Source organism: Clarias gariepinus, chromosome 20, assembly GCF_024256425.1.
Source record: "Clarias gariepinus isolate MV-2021 ecotype Netherlands chromosome 20, CGAR_prim_01v2, whole genome shotgun sequence".
In the NCBI taxonomy this organism is placed as follows: Eukaryota; Metazoa; Chordata; class Actinopteri; order Siluriformes; family Clariidae; genus Clarias; species Clarias gariepinus.
In genome coordinates, this window is record NC_071119.1 from 4982203 (window position 1) to 5003528 (window position 21326).

Below are 21326 nucleotides of genomic sequence, written 5' to 3' on the forward strand. Positions count from 1 at the left end.
GCTTTAAACTTCCCGCCAAATAAATGAACATACCTTGATCTGTCCATTTATCTTTAAAGGTTCAGTTTACTTACAGTAGTCCACTTTCCCTTTTTTTTTGGAGTAGGCCATGCTGTGTCACACTTTTTTATCTGTTCCTTGAGGATTTTAGTGGCTTGCAAATGCATTACAGTCATTTTTATTGTCTTTAGCATATTCTGTCTATACTGTACACAGTAAACTATTGTGCTAATTGGTTCTGTTAAGTGACATGTATATGCCCATGCCCAACTTGAGGAAAAAAGTGCTAAATTAGTAAAAAGGTGCTAGATGCTGTGACATAATTGGCACATAACTGCTCATAATTTTATTTCTACTTAACATTTTGATGCAATTTATAGTACAAGTGATGCCAAAGTCCCATTAAATTCTGTCCAGCCACTTTTGCATGATGCTGTGAAAAAAATCTGGCTGGACAGACATACAGACAGACAGATTTTTTTTCTGGAACTTTATGATTGTAAGGGTAAACCCCTAGAGGGCGCCAAAGTGCCCAAAGTCTGTTTTTTGTGTTGGTTCATGTTTTGTAGTTTGTCTAGGTTGAACTTCTGTAACCAGGTTACACCTCGGTCAGGTCACGTAGGCATTCACCTGAACCGAGGAAGATAAAAAAGTTAATTATAAATAGCCTGACTGAACATCAGTCAGGCGTCTAGCTTTTGTTGTTGTTATTATATTTATGGTTCATGTCGGGTGTGTTTTTGTTAAGCTGTACATTTAAGCTTCATACGCGCTCCTAAAGAAGAGCTTTACTTTTGTGCTTGTGTTTAAGTTGAATAAAAGTCTTTATTGAACCGCCAGCTTGCCTCTGCAGTTATGCCACCAAAACACTCACGCCGACTGAGGAACCATGACAATGAAATGTAAAGATATCTTTAAAAAAATGTAAATTCTGATCAATGTATACACAACTGTATTTTTGTTCATATATATTTATTGCTGTACGTTATTATGTATATGACTGATTGAGGGAACCACAGGTGACTCAATCAGTGATTAAAGAGGGCAGTTACATTAGTCCAGCAAATGAGGTTGACCACATCAAAATGAAATTATAGCAAAACATGCAATAACAAGATGATTATAAATCCGAAAAAAAAGAAAAACAAATGTATTTTCCTTAATATATATTTAAAATATTTTAACATATGAGTAAAATATTATTTTTATATCCATAATTAATACTGTATAGATATAATATCTGTAATATCTATAATATAATATCTGTACAGAAAATTGTAGAGCCATGTGACTGATTACTGAGTTCACTCTAACAAAACAACAATAACATACACTGAGACGCAACCGTCATTAAAATATTTAAAGGTAAAAAGATACTATTTAACTGTATATATTTACCTTAATTCATATAGAAATGTCTTTTCACTGTAAAAAAAAAAGTTTACTGTGAAATATGTTTCTCACAGATCCAGTTTAATTTCACAGAGCATTTGTTGTCATTCCAGAAGTTCCCACTGTCATCACTATAAATCACAACACAGTCCTCATCACCATGTATATTATTCGGTTCCCCAGAAGCCCAGAACCTGAAACCCAGAGAATCAGACTCAGATCAGTGTTCAGTTTCCTTCAATTCCACACATTTAACTGAATCCTCTCAGCCTCTGTTTACTGAGATGTACATTGGGACACGACATCAATAAAAATATAATAAGGAATAATCTTTGTAGTTTCCCAGCAGGAGAACATTTTTAACATTGTTAATTGTACTGCACCTAAAATGAGACACAGAATAATCTCAGTTTCTTACACAGTGTTTAGTGGTGTACCGTCCACCCATTTCCACTCTCCTTCTGTCTCTCTGTCACTCAGACCAATCCAAACATAAATTTGACCATTCACCTTTTGTTTACTGATGAACTCCTGTAAATAACAACATAATAAAAAGCGTTTACTCTCTGTCTCTCTCTCTCTCGCTCTCACACACACACACACACACACACACACACACACACACACACACACACACACACACACACACACACAGACCTGTTCCTCTCTGCTGTTTATGATCACCAGGTCTGCTCCTTTGTCCCTGCAGTCCTGTCTGCTCTCAGTCCAGCTCTTAATCTCATTAGACATGAAATAAAGACTGGAGCTAAAGATAAAACACTTTCCTTTGGCTGTGGAGATAAATAGAGAATTTACAGAGATCAGATCAAGTAATAATAATTTATTTACTTTATTATTATTATTTTTTTGTCTGTTTGTTGCCTCTTTTTTTTTTTACTACAGTACTTAAATGTCTGTTTGTATTATCTTCTTTTGTTTTTACTCATTGTAAAGTGTCCTTGAGCTCTGGAAAGGCGCTATATAAATAAAAATTATTATTATTATTATTATTATTATTATTATTATTAATAGATCAAGTAAGAGATCATAGTTTCTGATCTATTACTTGTGTACAGCTATAATTTATTTTTGTACCACATAGGGTATACTATGTGAGAAAAATATTTGGGATTCGACCTTTCATGTCTTTACTTTATTAGTATGTAAGATAAGAAAAGTTTCTCTTGCACTTTGGTTTGCCGAGTTGAAAGGAGAGCTAACATGATTAATTTTATTATCTATAATATATAACATATTGCACTTTGACTATGCACACTGTGTTTTTACATGCATTCCCTCTAAAGAGAACTCTATGTATGGACAATAAGCACTTATATAGACATTTATATTTTAGACACTGGGTGTGGAAACGGCGGCGGTACGTATATTATCTCCAGGAGGAAGGTAAGGTTTAGTGATTGGGAATTAATGTTGAGGTGATCAGTAATTAATCAGGTGTTATTACAATACAGACAAAGTTAGCTATTAGTTCTCCAGGAGAAATGTAAGACTGATTAATACTCAGTAATTACTGCACAGGTAATAGTCAACTAATACAAGCATGTTTACTAATTAGTTACAGAAGTAGTAATTAATGTTAGTAATCTGTGTGTTAATAAAGAACTATTCATTAATTTTTTCTTACTCATTACACAGTTACCTTTGAGTTATAGATCAGGATTGTAAAATATCACCGATAATAATGAGATGTTTTCATTCTAAGATCTTGGTGAAAGTTTTACGGAGGAACATGTGAGAGGATGTGAGTTAAATCTCGATGCTCTTGTTTTAAGACGTCTCATGAGTTTCCACTGAGAACATTTAACTGTTGGGCAGAAAATGTAATAATAAATCTACTTACTCAAATCACAGAGTGTCCTCTCCTCCTGTAACTGGCATTTCTCTATAGTCAGGTTGATGTAACTGGTCTGTAACTGGTCTCTCTCTATAGTCAGTTTGTTGTAACTGGTCTGTAACTGGTCTCTCTCTCTAGTCAGTTTGTTGTAACTGGTCTGTAACTGGTCTCTCTCTCTAGTCAGTTTGTTGTAACTGGTCTGTAACTGGTTTCTCTTTATAGTCAGTTTGTTGTAACTGGTCTGTAATTGGTTTCTCCCTATAGTCAGGTTGTTGTAACTGGTCTGTAACTGGCATCTCTCTATAGTCAGGTTGAGGTTATTGATATGTAACTGACTGTATTCTGTATTTAGGATGTTGAATTTGATCCACAGCACTGTGACGGCAGCCAGTAGGAGAACACACAGCAGCACCGCACACACTGCAGTCACTCTGTAACACCAGCTCCATGCAGTGTCTCCTCCTAGAGGTAAATGTACACAAACACACATTAATGTCTTTTCTCATATACATCTAGCATTTGTTTAGTCTCACAGTAATATGAAAGCTATTCAGCAGTGAGCTGGATATCTCAGTAAGTTTATTTATTAAATGCATACAGTGATGGGCGTGGCTTTGGATTGGCTTAAAATGTACTGACTTGAACATGAGAGTCTTGGTAATACTGGGCTTGCAATACTCAGTCACTCACTCACTTATCGTCTATACTGCTTTATCACGGAACGCTTAAAGCGGGATATGGGACAAGGTGCTAATCCATCACAAGGCACACATATACACATTAACACACACAAAATTAGTAGATTGGAAATGACAATTATAGAGCATGTAGAGAAAACAGATTAAGCACAGGAACAACATGCAAACTCCATGCACACACACCAAGGGTAAGGATTGAACCGACAGTGCTAACCACTACACCACCGTGCTACCTTAATAGCACGGTTTAATTTCAGCAAACATTTTAGTATATCTCCTCAAAGGACAATACTTTAGAAATGAAACTGATATATTTTAAAGTTGTCAATGTGCAGCTTGTATAACAGTACAAATATACTGTCCTCAGAAAATAACTCAACATACATTACATTATTATTAATATACATTATTGTCAAAATTGTTGGCAACAAAAGTACACCCTAAGTGATAAAAGCTGTATATATTTAGCCATGCAAATTCACATGTTCTATTTATCATGTTCATGTGTTTGTCAGTGGCCAAGTTTGTCTCCAGAACTGAACCCTTTTGAGCACCTGTGGGACATCCTCAAGCGGAAGGTGGCGAAACACCATGTGTCTAACATCCAGCAGCTTCCTGATATCACACAAGTATTGACATTCTGGACACAGTTTTGACATGTTCACTTGGGATGTAATAAATTTCATTGCCAGTTATTTAGACAGTAAAGTCAGCTTGTTAAGTTATTCTTAGAAGACAGCAAATCTGTACTGCTATACAAGCTGCATATTGACTACTTTAAAGTATATTCAATTTTCATTTCTACAGTATCGTCTCTTAAGAACATATAATAAAGTGGGTTCTGAAATTTAAGGGGTGTACTTACGTTTGTGAGATACTGTAGCTGTGTACATTCCAAAATTAGCTTTACTGTGTGTTTGGAGCCATTGTCCCATAGGTTTGTCCAAAGCACCTAATAGTTCGAGTTCCTCTAGATAATTCCGAGGTCATTCTTCTTCCTCATTATTTCATCCACTTTGTGCATTTCTGCATCTCCACTGGCAGCTAAACCACCACCACCACCATGCTTAACTGTTGTTGTTACAGTGTTCTTGTTGTTGAATACTTCACCTGTACCCTTTCAAACTTAGCTTTTTTCAAAGGTCAGTTGAATTGTAGCCACATTATAATTGAGGATAAAGGTGTGGATTTTGGACCAGGGACTTAATTCTTTGACGTCAGCCTTTCAGTTCATGGTGATGTAACTCTGGCTTGACTCTATTTCATGAAATTAAAACCTTTACTTCCTAATAAAGGATCCTAGTGGCGGTAAGTAAAGTGAAAATAATAAAGGCTGAGGATAGACCCACAGAGTCACCAAGGCCAGCTGTTCTGCCTCTGTTAGAGGGTGTGGGCAATTTATAATGGACGTTTGCATTGACCAATGTTGTATTTTGTGATACTTTAATGTTCAGTATAAGTTTATTTTCGCCGACCACTAGGTGGCAGTGTGGACTCTTAATTTGAGGTGTTTTCATGAGTGACGCATGTTAGGTAAAAGAAAACGGCAAACTAGCGAAACAGCGAGCTCTAGATACAGCGAACCTTGACATGTTTGTGCCGCACCTTTCTTCTAAATCCTTTTGAAAGCACTGGTTGTAAGTTCATTTGAATCATTATTATGTCCAGTTTATATTGCAGAATTGTATGTTCAGTTTAAGGATGGTATAATCAACTATGTTGTGATTGCCAATCTCACATTGCACTAGTGATCTGCATGGAGAATGTTTCCAACCAGCGATGTATCTGTGTTTTACTTGCTAAACAGATAAGTTGCTACGGTTAAATAATTTTCTGTATTTCTTTCATTTTATTTACAGTTTTACTCGGTTCATTGGCCGTAGAGTGATTGTGTAAACCACACATTGAACTATTAAAGGAGCAAGACGCTCATATCCTGGCTCTTGAACAGAGTTTGGCTTGCTGTTTATTTATATTACACGCTGAGAAAGCAAAACATATAAAGAGAGCAGTACACCAGCAGAAAAACTTCTGTCTATCAGCTATAATCTGCTGCAGATGATAAATGACGCTGGAATTATCTACAGGGTCAAATGCAAAAATGTCTAAAGATCTAAAGGCAAAAAAATCGTGAGGAGATTTGAAGAGGTCATAAAAAACATTTAGGATGGTGAATTAAGTACTGTTGAGGCCTTTAACACCAGACTGGAACACTTTAAGGGCACCATGTGTATCTAAGTAAGACTGAAGCTGTACAGAAACAATTTTTCCAGTACTTTTAAGGCATCTAAGAGGCCTCAAAAGTTTTTGCACAACTACATGCTAAAAAGTCTGGCATTGCACAACACTTTTTACTTTGATTCTACTGCACATGTATGTTAAGCTGGAAGAGCACGTAGGCAGGGTGATGTTGAAGCCTATCCCAGGAGACTTTGGGCATGAGGCTGAGTATAACCTGTATAGGGTGTCAATACATGTCAGGGACATACAGGACTGTAGGAGTTCTCAAAGGAAACCCACCAAACATGATGAACACAGAGACCCAAGGTAGGACTTGATCCCTCATCACTTGAGGTGCAAGTCCACCATGAACTATGCCACCATGTTGCTGTTTCTATTATTTGTATCTTATTTATGTGAACTTATCTTATTTGAATGTTATTTACTCGTACACACTGTTTTTCGATCACTCAGATAAGATCTTATCCATTTTTGGGTGTGCTCAGAGAGACTATATTGATTTAATTTACTGTAGAGTATTTGATAATTGACTGTGTCAAAAGCTTTACACAGATCAAGGAAGACCGCTCCCACCACCCTTCCCTGATCCACATATGCCCTGACAGTTTCCAGGAAGTAGCAACAGGCAGAGTCTGTTGAATACTTCTGTCTAAAACCAAATTGCATTGGATTTAAGAGCTCTTGCGAGTCAGAGTGGAAAATAAGTTGCTCCGCCACCGTCTTCTCGAGCACTTTTGATACTGCTGGAAGGATGCTTATTGGACGATAATTGTTCATTTCTTGTTTGTCACCAAACTTAAATATAGGGGTGACAATCGCAGGTTTTAAAGCTGCTGGGAAAATCCCCTCACTAATTGACTGATTTATTATTGTTGTCACCGGATCAGAGATGTCCCTATATTGTTTAAGAAAAGAAGTATCAAGTCCATAAATATCTTTTGCTTTGCTGCTATTTAGCGCAGCAATTATTTTTTCAACTTTAGTTGTAGTTATTGGACTAAGGTTAAAATCTGATTTGCCACTAATTATGAAAGTGGGATGAACATTTTGAAAATTCTGAGCCAGTTTTTGGACAATGTTTAAAAAATATTCATTAAAATTGGTTGCTATTGCAAAGGAGTCATCAATAAATTTTCCATTTATTTTGAGATGGATATTCTCACACTTTGACTTTTCTTTTCCAATCAATTCATCAATTTGTGTAGAAAAAGAAGAGCAGTGGGGGGAGAATGCATCCCTGGAGGGCTCCGGTGGCTGTTGGACATGAATTTCTCCAGTCTCACTAGTTGTTGCCTGTCTGTCAGAAAGCCGGTGATCAACTGACAGACAGAGCTAGGAACAGAGAGCTGGGTTAGTTTAGTTTGGAGCAGTGCTGGGATGATTGTATTAAAAGTTGATGTGAAATCTACAAACAAGACCCTTGCATAAGTCCCTAGTTTGTCCAGACGATGCAGGATAAAGTGCAGTCCAATGTTGACTGCATCATCCACAGACCTTAAGCAAGCTGCAGGTGGTCCAGTAAGGGTCCAGTGATGTCCTTTAGATAAGCCTACAATATTCTTTTAAAGACTTCATGGCCATAGATGTTGGGGCAACTGGTCTGTAGTCATTGAGTCCTGTGATTTTAGATGTTTTTTTTTATCTTTTATTTTTTTTTAAAGAATGCTTGTGGGGCATTTGTTCCATGATTCATAAGCAGCGACTTTATTTTTGGCTAACACAACACGCATGCCCCCATTATTGTCACATAGTCAGATAATGTAACTGATGTGACCCATACAACTTGACAAAGAGGAGCTCTTACTTCAGCCTGAGGTACAGCAGCAGCTTGTGGTGTGTGTTGAGCAATGACTCAGTAGCAGCAGTGCTGTGTGTGTGTGCAGTACAGAGTGCAGATCACCTGTGTACTGGGAGCTCAGAGCCAAATGCAATGAAAACAGTTAAATAAGAATTAACATTAGTTTTTTTTTCCCTCTCTGTGTTCCCTTTAACAGTGTTTACATTCTCACAGATATCCACCATCATCTCCACTCCCTGTAATAAAACACTGCATTACCTGTGTGTTGTGCTTCTGGGTGTGTCTCAGCATCAGTGTCTTCCTCCTCTGGGTCGTGACCTTCATCATCGTCTGCAATCGTGCGATCTCTCATCCTCTTAGAAGAACACCAAGACATCTTTAATCTAAAAAAGTCTCAATGAAACATGAAATTAAATTAAATGTGCTGCTGCCAATAAATAAAGTTAGAGGAAATAACACATCAGAGGAGCATCAGTCACTTCTTGTTTTCAAAGTGTGAGGCATTTGAACTGCAAAACTCCTGCATATTCCAGATGTAATTGTACACATTGTAAACTTACAAGTAGGGACTTTTCTTCTGCTGTAAGTTATGGTGAAGGAAATACGGTTCCAATCTCACTTAATACATCAAGTCTACCTCCAAATACAATTGGCTCTTCTAATAACCAGTATAATAACAAACTAAGATCCCCTCTTCTTTTTTTGAATGAGCTCCATATTTTAAAAACACCTTTATAAAAAGGTGTTGGTCCATTTAGCTGAATCCTGTTTGCATCCATTAAAAACAGAGCAGAATCCACTCCTAGGCTCCCAGCTTGACTCAAAATAAGATTAGCAACACCTCTCCATACAAGATCTTCTGGTCCATTTAAGAGTCTTTGAATGAACAGTAAACGAAAAGCAGCTCCTCTGCTGGCTAGGTGTACTAGTCCATGTCCTCCTTCCTCCCTAGGGAGATAAAGCACACTCTGTGGTACCCAGTGAAACTTGGTCCAAAAGAAGTCAACAATGAGAGCTTGTAGTCTCGCAAGAAGACCACTTGTGGCTCAATACATGGCAAGCGATGCCAGAGAGTTGAAGCCACCAAATTATTGATGACTATAACACGTCCTCTAAATGACATTTTAGGCCACAGCCATTTCCATTTGTCCAGTCTTCCTTTTGTTTTTTCTAAAACACCTTCCCAGTTTTTTCGCAAAACTGAATCTTCTCCAAGGTATACTCCTAAATATTTGAAGACTTTTTTCTTCCATTCAAGACCAGCAGGCAGATTAGGAAGGTGTTTAGCTTTCCATTCCCAACAAATAATTGCTTCACTTTTAGTCTAATTAATCTTGGCTGAAGACAGCTTTCCAAAATCATCAATTAATAGTCTAAGTGTCAGGGCTAGGGAATAATGAACCCAAAAGCAGACTCAAAACACACTAAGTGGCTTAAAGTTCTTTTAATGTAAAAGATAAAGCACCTGGTAATGCTAGTAGAACTGGCAGTGTGTTGCTGTGGTAACTCGGCGAGTGTTTGGGGAGTTCCGGGTACAGAAGGGGAATCCCTGATGACGTGGAGGGGCTGGTCGATGACGTGGGCGGAATCCCGAAAAACCCGGAAGCAAAGTCCGACAAAGAATCGCTTGTGATGAATGCGCTTTTGTACGAACACAGAGCATATGCAGTGGCAGTAACTAATGCTTGATTAAGTATTTCGGCATGAGGTGAGAGAGGTTTGAATTGTTGGTGTAAGCACACTTGTCCGTTGTCCGTGAACGCGGAAGTGCCGCGAATGCATGGACGCGCACACACACACACACACACACACACAAGCAGGGGTGACGTAAATCCAGAGATGCAGAGGGAGAGATCCGAACTGCAGGCGTCAATCCAAAGGGCAAGACAAGAACGAAGTCCAAAAAACAGGCAGGGTCAAACACTGAATATGCAGATCAAAAGGTAACATCAAGACAGGACTGGAGGCACGCATGTAAGATACATCGGCGGCGAGTAAAGTCTCCAGTTCTCTTTTAAAGCGGCAGGGGAGTAGTTTGATTAGTGACAGGTGGCTCAGGTAATTGGCTGGAAGAGTGAGAAACAACATGAATGGAAGTTATGACCTGGAGGTACTAGGGCGATCGGACTGGCTCGTGACAGTACCCCCCCTCCTACGAACGCCACCTGGCGTTACTAAAGGAGCTTCCGGGTGTTTTTGATGGAATTCAGAAATAAGAGTGGGGTCCAAGATAAACCTAGATGGTACCCAGCTCCTCTCTTCGGGACCGTAGCCCTCCCAATCCACTAGGTATTGGAGCCCCTTACCGCGGCATCGTGCCCTCAGCAACTTGCGAACTGTAAATGCCTGACCGCCATTGATAAGCCGAGGGGGAGGAGGAGGGCGGGTGGGTGGATTTAATGGGCATGAGACTATAGGCTTTATCTGGGAGACGTGAAACGAGGGGTTAATGCGTCGCATGGTGGATGGTAGGAGTAGTCTGACTGTGCATGGGTTGATGATCTTGGATATGGTAAATGGTCCGATGAACCTGGGCGAGATCTTATGGGAGACAGTGTTAATGGGAACATTGCGGGTGGAAAGCATGACTCTTTGCCCAACACGGTAGTTTGGAGCAGCTGAACGTCGGCGATCTGCGTGAAGTTTGAAGAGGGATGTCGAGTGGCGGAGTCTGGTCCTAGCCCGCAGCCAGGTCCTCTTGCAACGGCGAACAAAGGCCTGGGCTGACGGAACTGCCACTTCTTCTTCTTGGGTGGGAAATAGGGGGGGCTGATAGCCCAGACTGCACTGGAACGGTGAGAGCCCAGTGGAGGCTGTGGGTAACGAATTGTGTGCATACTCAATCCATGGCAACATTTGACTCCAGGAACGTGGATCTTGGGAGGTCATACAGCGAATGGCCGTTTCAAGATCTTGGTTGGCTCTTTCAGTCTGACCATTGGTCTGAGGATGGTAGCCCGATGAAAGGCTAGGGGTAGCCCCGATGAGTCTACAGAATGCTGTCCAGAACCGGGCAGAGAACTGGGGACCACGATCAGAGACAATATCTGTGGGCAGGCCGTGGAGGCGAAAGACATGGCGGATGAGTAGCTCAGCCGTCTCCTTGGCTGAGGGGAGCTTGAGTAGGGGAACAAAGTGAGCGGCCTTAGAGAGGCGATCCACAACAGTTAGGACGCAGGTGTGACCCTCGGATTCTGGGAGTCCTGTGACAAAGTCCAACGCGATATGAGACCATGGTCTATGGGGAACCGGGAGCGGTCTGAGAAGGCCTGCTGGTGGTTTATTACTAGACTTGTTCCGAGCGCAGGTGTCACAGGCACTGACAAACTGGCGTGTACAGTAGTTGAACAATTGGAATGGTTATTACCGTCGCGCTCACCGCCGCGTAAAAACGTCAGCGGCCAAAATAAATCAGTTGCATTTCAAAGTCATTCGTAAAATGGCCGCCAGGTGGCGCAAAGTGACATTTTCGCTCGTTGCCGTAAATACAACAGTGACCGTTATACAGCGTATCTCTGTATCGGTTTATTGTTATTTAAGTTCTGCATTATTTCAGGTACTTTAAACACATTGTTGGGTTGCTCATGTTGGCTCATATGAGATGTAGTTTACAAATGAACACCTGGTTGGGTTATTTTGACCCAACAACTGGTTTATTCATTATTCTTTCCTTTCTCCAAATATCAGCCTGCAGAATGTTTGAAATATTACTGTTTATTGTGTTACAGGTGTAGTTTTAAGAGTTGTTTAGGCAGGAATGCGTGTGTATACAGCTTAAAACCTCCATCAGTTATTAAAGATAGCGGCTATTTAGAAAACATGCCCAGTGATTTCGGAGCTTCAGGAAATCTCCCGGCGCTCTGCGCATAACACCGGACCAACTCATGTCGGAAAGAATTTATAAACGGTTTCTAAACATGGGCTATTGTTTTTTACTTATAATATTTGTTAATTCAATTTAAATGAGGTTTGGGCTCAGGACTTCGACTCGGCATCATGATTCTCCTCTTTAATTTACTCCATAGTTTTAATCAGCGCTCAGCCGCATGCAGGGAGTTTTCCAGAGCGCACCGGCAGAAGTAGACTAATGATTATGAACGCGTCGGGAAAACAGCAAGCAGACTGACTCTGACCATTTAAAAAAACGTTTGCGTTCATTTTCTGACGCGCTCAAGTTCACCAAAAACAATACAGAGCAGCGCAGCTTACAACACTTACAAAATCACAACGTTTTTTCGTTATTGTGAGTGCGCTTAAATAAAAGTTGAGTCTTATAAAGGCATGTAGTCTTATATAGTTTTATTATATAGTTTTTGCACATTAATCTGACACAGTTTTTTCAGCCTGTCACGGCGTGCGCCCAAATCAATATCGCTCCTCGCGCACTAGTTAGGCGGCCTCCCCTTCAGACATGCGAAGCAGCGGGACCGCAGAATTACACATGACTGGTGAGCTATCGTTGCTATCGTTGCCCGGGCTTGCACCCTGCGCTATAAAATACTCGGGGTTTGTTGGGCTACAGTGGATTTTAATACGCGCTGTGTATGCAGCGCGCGTGCAACAACGCGGAAGTGCGGCATGCAAGCAGGGCAAATGGAACGCGCCCCATGGACTTCAAAGGAGCGAGAGGTGGGAGGGGGGCGGTACCATCCGCGGAGAGCAGAGTCAGCGCGAGCAGACGGATGGCCATTGCACTCACACCGCGTAGTAAAATCCACTCCTCCCAATCATCCCAATCATCACCAGCCGTGCCTTATTCCGTCATGTCATGTGGGCATTATAAGCTTTGTATTGAAAACTTCTAACTAAAAAGTGGCAGCTGGCACGCCTAAAAATAGACGCAGGTTATTTTTTTAATAGTCTAAATAAAACCCCTCCGATTTAATTTCCTATAGTCTAAAAAGCGCTCAACCGCACGCATAGTTTTCCCGAGCGCGAGGAATTTTTTTGTGCTAAATAATGTTTATGCAGTATAAGAATTCCTATTAATCCTGGGTTGTTCTTTTAGTGTCACTATAGTGCTTTACAATGCCAGACAACATTCAAATGCAAATTATTCACCCTCCCCAGGTGTGAATCGGCTGTTCTCACCTATACATTCAGAGGAACTGAAATGCACTTCTCCCCACTTTAAAAACCTCTTGAATCTGAGGCTCTTCTGGAGACTTTCATTGATTTCAATTTGTGTAATTTTAATCTCCTGGATTCTAGATTCTAAAGTTGACATTGTTACCTTTTTTAATCATTGGAATGGAAGAACTTATTTTCCTTATGATAGCATAAATTGCATTGTTTTTAATCAGTCTATACACAATAATATTCTTTGGTATTTTTATTTATTTATTTTTTTTAAACGGGTATGGGGGCTATCTTGGTTCATTAATCTCCGTGCCTGGTTTAGGTTTAGTATTCAGTGCGCATCTGTTATATTACAACTATCATAACACTCAAATACCTTTTATTGGTGGTTAAGTGACTGATGTGCCTAACATTTTTCAGCTGAGCCTTTGTTTCACTGAAAACGACCGCGACACCCCTCTCTCTCTCTCTCTCACACACACACACACACACACAGAGCCGACCAAATCATTAGCACGTCCCTCCCTCAAACAGCACAGACATTTACTTACACCTGAACTGAGTCGTTTGGGTAACATGGGTCGAACCCGTTACAAATCATAACAGTCTACTGCATTTCATTCTTATAATAACGCAAAAACACAAGCGGGGCTGAAAGACCGACATCTGCTGACGCAGTAGAACGTCCTAACACTGTTTTAATGTTATGGTCATTTATTTCAGTTAATAAATCTACTATAAATTTAAAGAACACAAGAAATAAGATGACACAAATCCATACACGCTTTTTTTCTAATTACAAGTGATAAAATCAAAAGGCTCACTGTGTTAACATTTTTTGTGCTTAAATTTTATCCTAATAAGATTTGATTTAATTTGAATTTTAGAACAGTGGCAGCTGGAACACCTAAAACAGATGCAGGATTATTTTTTTATAATCTAAATAAAAATGCTTTTTTAAACGTGGGCTATTGTTATTTACATGCAATATTTGTTAATTTAATTTAAATGGGGTTTGGTCTCCGGAATGTTGAGCATCAGGATCCTCTTCTTTACTTTCCTACGTGGAATCAGCGCTTAATCGCACGCATTAAGTTTTGTAAATTCGTTTAATGTTTAATAGTAAATAATGACCCCCGTTGCGCTGTACCACCGCTCGGAAAACCTTATGAAATACAAGTTTAGGACAATTATGATGATCTGCCACGGCGTGCGCGTGCGATGGGTGTACGCCCAAATCTACTATAACTACTCCTTCACTCCGTAGGCTCCCTGAATAGGCAGCAAAGGGACAGGAGCCGCCTATTTGTGCCGGCTGGCGATAATTAACGTTAATATGATCTCGGGCTTGCTCCGCATTATAAAAGCAAGGCGCGGAGGTTTGTCTGAGGTCTGGGAAGTACGTGATGTAATGGAGAATATAAAAAAAAGCATGTCAGTGGGGAGATGTGACGCGCCCGAGGGGCTTTAAACAAGGACACTAGAATTCCGCCCTTTGATCTCCGCGCTGAGGACAGCGCGAGAAAGAGCTGCGCGAGCTCCCGCGGCACCTTCACTCCCGCACCGTGCCCGTCCTCGCAGCCTCGCTGCCAAAGAGGAAAAGTGTGGTTAGGTTTTTTCTGCCATCGACAGCGGGAGAAGCGCCATCACGAGGGAGCGTGCAGGAGCGCTGCCTCCGCGTGCTCAGTTCTGCCACTCGCACCAACACTTATCGTCAGCTGTGTGCCCGCATGCCAGTGTGGCACAGCCCCCGGAACTGCACATGCACAACCTTTATCCTTTTCTTTCCATTCTCCCTCCTTCAACACTTTCCTTCCCCATTTTACCTAAATAAATTACCCTTTTCCCGTAAGACCTCGCCTCGTGTCCGTGCTTTATGGTGCCGCCCGTGCAACATGGGTCGAATCCGTTACAGATCATAACAGTCTACTGCATTTCATTCTTATAATAACGCACAAACACAAGCGGGGCTGAATGACCAACATCAGCTGACGCAGTAGAACGTCCTGACAATGTTATAATTTTTATGGTCATTTATTTTAGTTAATAAATCTACTATAAATTTAAAGAACACAAGATATAAGACGACACAAAACCCTACACGCGTCTTTTCTAATTACACGTGATAAAATTTAAAGGCTCACTGTGTTAACATTTATTTTGTTTAAATTTGATCCTAATAAGATTTAATTTAATTTAAATTCTACATTTGTATCGTCATTTTAGTTCTGTGATTATAAATTTGTTTAACTACAATGTTTTACTTGATTTTATCCGCTACTACGTGCAGTTCTAAAACTCTGTGTCTCATTAATCCAGCAGAGAATGAACTAAGGCATGAGGCGTCAGCCTGTAGTTATATAGCGCCACTCAATGGTAAAAGCCAGCAAACGCACAAAGCCAAACGGTACCGCCGAGCGCCGCGACGGTAGGACCTACATTCCGATTGATTAACCACTGTATCTTCTCTGATGGAAGGCAACCAAAAACGCTGCCGGATAAGTGCCAAAGTCCGGGACCCACCAGGATGACAGGCCAATCGTGAGTTATGGCCCCATTCTAAGACCTGAGAGCGTACTGTGGGTGGAACAAAGAGCCGGCCTGGTGGTGCCTCTGGTGCGCCGGGATCTTGATTCAATGCCTGCTTGACTTGAGTCTCGATGTCCAGGGAAGTAGCACCAACTAGGCAGTGGGGTGGCAAAATGGTTGATATAGGGGAATCATCTGTAACCGAGGCAAATTGACGAGAGAGGGCGTCGGGCTTGGTGTTTTTATTACCCGGTCGGTAGGACAAGGAGAAATTAAAGCGGGAGAAGAACAGTGACCACCTAGCTTGGCGGGAATTCAGACGCTTTGCCGACTTGAGGTATTCAAGATTTTTATGGTCCGTCCAGACGAGAAACGGGATTTCTGCCCCTTCAAGCCAGTGTCTCCACTCCTCTAATGCTAATTTTATAGCCAGAAGCTCCCGGTCACCGATCCCATAATTTCTTTCGGGGACAGAGAGGCGACGGGAGAAGAAACAGCAAGGATGCACTTTATCATCAGCTGGTGACCTCTGAGAGAGTACCGCCCCTATGCCTGAGTCCGAGGCATCAACCTCCACTATGAATTGGAGGGCGGGATCTGGCTGTGTGAGGATGGGTGCTGAAGTGAATCGATCTTTGAGTTTGAAAAAGGCCTCTTCTGCCTGACTAGACCACTGAAAGGGTCTTTTAGAGGATGTTAGAGAAGTGAGTGGAGCAGCTACTGAACTATAGTTCCTGATGAACCTACGGTAAAAGTTAGCAAATCCCAGGAAGCGCTGAAGGTCCTTTCGGGTCCCTGGCCTAGGCCAGTCAGTTACTGCCCTTACTTTGGTTGGGTCCATTTGGATTTTTGATGGGGCGATAATAAAACCAAGGAAGGTAGTCGACTGAGAGTGAAACTCACACTTCTCTGCTTTCACATATAGTTGGTTCTTTAGGAGCCTCTGGAGGACTTGGCGGACGTGCGATCTGTGCTCCTCTAGGGACCGAGAGAAAATTAAGATGTCATCTAAGTAGACAAACACAAAGATGTTAAGAAAGTCCCTGAGCACGTCGTTAACCAATGACTGAAAAACAGCTGGAGCGTTGGCTAGGCCGAACGGCACTACCAGGTATTCGTAATGACCGGATGGCGTGTTGAATGCTGTCTTCCACTCGTCTCCCTCCTTGATTCTGACTAAGTGATAAGCGTTGCGTAGGTCAAGCTTTGTAAAGAAATTGGCTCCCTGTAGAAGATCAAACGCCGTTGACATAAGGGGAAGCGGGTACCGATTCTTGATTGTGATCTCGTTTAAACCGCGGTAATCAATACATGGCCGTAGCGTCTTGTCCTTCTTAACTACAAAAAAGAAACCAGCCCCAGCAGGAGATGAAGACGGGCGGATGATCCCAGCAGCAAGAGACTCTGAAATATATTTGTCCATAACCTCTCTTTCCTTTGAAGAGAGCGAATATAGCCTTCCCCTGGGGGGAGTGGTGCCTGGAAGGAGATCAATAGCACAATCATAGGGTCTGTGAGGTGGTAGCGAGAGGGCTCGTGACTTGCTGAAAACCAGTTTGAGATCTATGTATTCAGCAGGGACGGTAGATAGGTCAGGGAAGTCCTTGTCGGTGGAATCTGTAGTAGATGGGTAACGGGCTGACTTGAGACAGGATGTCAAACATGAAGGGCTCCATTCCTGGATAGTATTCTTTATCCAGTCAATGCGGGGATTGTGACGAGTAAGCCAGGGTCGTCTGAGGACAAGGGGTGCATGGGTGTTGTGCATGACTAGGAAGGGAAGATCTTCGGTATGGTTACCGGAAACCTGTAGAGTAACTGGGATGGTACGATGGGTAATGGCAGGCAGAGAGGTCCCATCCAGGGCCCGGACGGCAAGTGGATTGTCAAGGAGGGTTGTTGGAAGATTGATGTCCTTAACCATTGATGCAGAAATGAGATTCTGGTCCGAACCGGAGTCAATTAGAGCAGAAACCATATGAGGCTTGCCATGTGTTACAACGATGGCTGGCAAAAGTGAGCATGAGTTAGGGGAAAGGTTACAGCCCGGCCCCTCCAGTGTCCCCAGTTTAACCGGAGGAGTCTGGCTTTTTAACGGGCATTGGAGGCGGTAGTGACCAGGCTGTCCACAATAAAGACAGGAACCAGATAGGAGCCTTCGCTGGTGCTCCTCTGAAGAGATGCGGATTGGATTCACTTGCATGGTTTCAGGGTCAGACCTGGAAGGCTGTGGAAAAAGAGGCCGAGGTGAGGCTGAGGACCTGGATCTGGGCGAGAATAGAGACTGAGTGTGGCGTCTGCAAGATAACCGAGCATCGGTACGTCCTGCTAGCTCCATGAGACCATTTAGATCGCTGGGCAGCTCCTGGACGAGCAGGTGATCTTTGATCTCCTCAGAAAGACCATAAAGAAAGACATCATAGAGCGCCTGGGTGTCCCAATTCGTGGATGCAGCCAGTGTGCGGAACTCAATTGCATAATCATAAGCAGAGCAAGAGTCTTGGCGGAGTTTCAGTAGTTGCCTGGCGGCGTCCCTGCCAGAGTTGGAGCGGTCGAACACTCTTTTCATCTCTTCTGTGAACATCTTGAAAGTAGAACAACATAGGTCGTTGGCATCCCAAACAGCAGTTCCCCACTCGCGTGCCCGGTCGGTCAGGAGTGTGATCATGAATGCCACTCTAGACCGCTCTGTGGGAAAAGATGATGCTTGGAGTTCCAGAAACAGGGAACACTGAGAGACAAAAGAGCGGCAGGTTCCGGGTTTGCCATCGTATGCCGGTGGATGCGGGAGGTTTGGCTCTTGGCAAATGGTGGGTGAAAGCATAGAGGAAGATGGAGCTAGGAGTTGTTCCAATTGTGAGGAGATAGAGGAGAGTGTTTGAGTGACTTGTTTGATGCTTTGCTGGTGGAACCCTAGCAGGGCTCCTTGTTGTGAAAGTGTCTGTCTGAGTTGTTCCAAATCCGCTGGGTTCGTCATGGCCGATGTATACTGTCAGGGCTAGGGAATAATGAACCCAAAAGCAGACTCAAAACACACTAAGTGGCTTAAAGTTCTTTTAATGTAAAAGATAAAGCACCTGGTAATGCTAGTAGAACTGGCAGTGTGTTGCTGTGGTAACTCAGCGAGTGTTTGGGGAGTTCCGGGTACAGAAGGGGAATCCCTGATGACGTGGAGGGGCTGGTCGATGACGTAGGCGGAATCCCGAAAAACCCGGAAGCAAAGTCCGACAAAGAATCGCTTGTGATGAATGCGCTTTTGTACGAACACAGAGCATATGCAGTGGCAGTAACTAATGCTTGATTAAGTATTTCGGCATGAGGTGAGAGAGGTTTGAATTGTTGGTGTAAGCACACTTGTCCGTTGTCCGTGAACGCGGAAGTGCTGCGAATGCATGGACGCGCACACACACACACACACACACACACAAGCAGGGGTGACGTAAATCCAGAGATGCAGAGGGAGAGATCCGAACTGCAGGCGTCAATCCAAAGGGCAAGACAAGAACGAAGTCCAAAAAACAGGCAGGGTCAAACACTGAATATGCAGATCAAAAGGTAACATCAAGACAGGACTGGAGGCACGCATGTAAGATACATCGGCGGCGAGTAAAGTCTCCAGTTCTCTTTTAAAGCGGCAGGGGAGTAGTTTGATTAGTGACAGGTGGCTCAGGTAATTGGCTGGAAGAGTGAGAAACAACATGAATGGAAGTTATGACCTGGAGGTACTAGGGCGATCGGACTGGCTCGTGACACTAAGATTATCAACTTCTTCTTGGTTATTCACAATAACAATAACATCATCATCATAAGCCGACAACTTAACTTTAAAATTACGTTGTGGTACACTCCAACCTTCCATTTTTTCTCTTAACCTCACTAACAATTGTTCAATCGCTAAGGCATACAACATGCCTGACAAGGCACATCCCTGCCTTATGCCCCTTGTGATCTTAAAAGGAGCACTCAGGCCACCACTGATTTTAAGTACACTCTCAATGTTATTATACAACACGCCGATCATTTTAATAAAACTCGGGCTGAAACCAAACTCTCTTAGCGTCTGCCAGAGGTGATTGTGCTCAACCTGATCAAAGGCTTTTTCTTGGTCCAAAGAGATGAGACCAAAATTAACACCCAATACTTTAGAGATATCTAAAATATCTCTTATTAAGTATATATTATCAAAAATAGATCTTTTAGGTACACAGTATGTCTGGTCCGCGTGGATGATCCAACCAAGTGCCTCCCTTAATCTGATTGCCAAAGCTTTGGATAAAATTTTCAAATCAGAGCAAAGGAGTGACACAGGCCGCCAGTTCTTTATATCTCTGAGGTCACCTTTTTTTGGCAACAGGGAGATTACTGCTCTCCTGCAGCTCATAGGCAGCAACTCTCTGGTCAAGCTGTCATTGAGCACATCTAGCAGGTCATCCCGTAAAACAGCCCAGAATGACTTATAAAACTCTACAGGGATACCATCAATCCCCGGAGCTTTCCGGTGCATGACCAAGACCTAACCGTACAAAGGAATACACAAAATTACACAGAAATACCTCACAGGACATCAAACATATTACACTGTTAGGCTATAGTATGGATTATTTGTTTACTTATTTATTTGTTTGTTTAATTGATTAATAATTATTTTAAGGTACATTATGAAACAAATGATTATACAGACAATTCCTGTTTTATTATAAAAATAATAATAATAATAATAATTATTATTATTATTGGAACGTTATGTATCAAAATGAATGCACTTTGGTACAGTCTAATATGAGTTGCAAAAAATGACAATTAAATGAAAAATATTCAATAACTTTTTTGCTATGTAAATTTCACATGTAAAATCAACTGTACTATAATCCACTCTATCATTGCTAATAACTACAACCATTCACTTTGCAATATTCAGTTTGATAATTTTTTTATTAATTTTTTACATAAAAAATATGAATTTTTAATAGCTTTTTCGTTAAGTGGGTTACACATGTAAAACCAATTGTACTTTAATCCACCCTATCATTGCTAATAACTACAACCATCCCCTTCACAATATTCAGTTTAATATTTTTTTTTATAAATTTTTTATAATGTATATAAATTTTTTATTTTTATTTATTTATGAATTTTCAATAGCTTTTTCGTTATGTGGATTACACATGTAAAACCAATGGTTGTAGTTATTAGCAATGATAGGGTGGATTATAATACAATTGGTTTTACATGTGTAATCAACATAATGAAAAAGCTATTGAAAATTCATAGTTTTTTAAATAAAAAAATAATTTAAAAAATATTAAACTGAATATTGTAAAACGAATGGTTGTAGTTATTGGCAATGATGGAGTGGATTATAGTACAACTGGTTTTACATGTGTAACCCACTTAACGAAAAAGCTATTGAAAATTCATAATTTTAAAAAATGAAAATTAATATATATTATAGAAATTTTTTTTATAAAAAATATTAAACTGAATATTGCGAAGGGATTGGTTGTAGTTCTTAGCAATAATAGGGTGAATTTTAGTACAACTGGTTTTACATGTGTAATCCACTTAACGAAAAAGCTATTGAAAATTCATATTTTTATGTAAGAAATTAATAAAAAAATTATCAAACTGAATATTGCAAAGGAGATGGTTGTAGTTATTAGCAATGATGAAGTGGATTATAGTACAGTTGATTTTACATGTGAAATTTTTATAGCAAAAAAGTTATTGAATTTTT

At 41.1% G+C, this 21326-nt stretch overlaps 1 protein-coding gene across 1 annotated transcript in view; it reads right to left on the bottom strand.

The window, feature by feature from the left end:
• Nucleotides 1-972: 972 nt before the first annotated feature.
• LOC128508779 (C-type lectin domain family 4 member M-like) overlaps nucleotides 973-21326 on the bottom strand; it is a 30645-nt gene continuing 10291 nt past the window's right edge. The window contains exons 2-6 of the mRNA XM_053480259.1: nucleotides 8243-8377; nucleotides 3254-3709; nucleotides 2050-2183; nucleotides 1811-1923; nucleotides 973-1586 (exon numbers count right to left, since the gene is read on the bottom strand). Of these exons, the coding sequence (XP_053336234.1) occupies nucleotides 1442-1586; nucleotides 1811-1923; nucleotides 2050-2183; nucleotides 3254-3709; nucleotides 8243-8360 (966 nt within the window). The 5' untranslated portion in view covers nucleotides 8361-8377 and the 3' untranslated portion in view covers nucleotides 973-1441. The remainder of the gene's footprint in view (nucleotides 1587-1810; nucleotides 1924-2049; nucleotides 2184-3253; nucleotides 3710-8242; nucleotides 8378-21326) is intronic.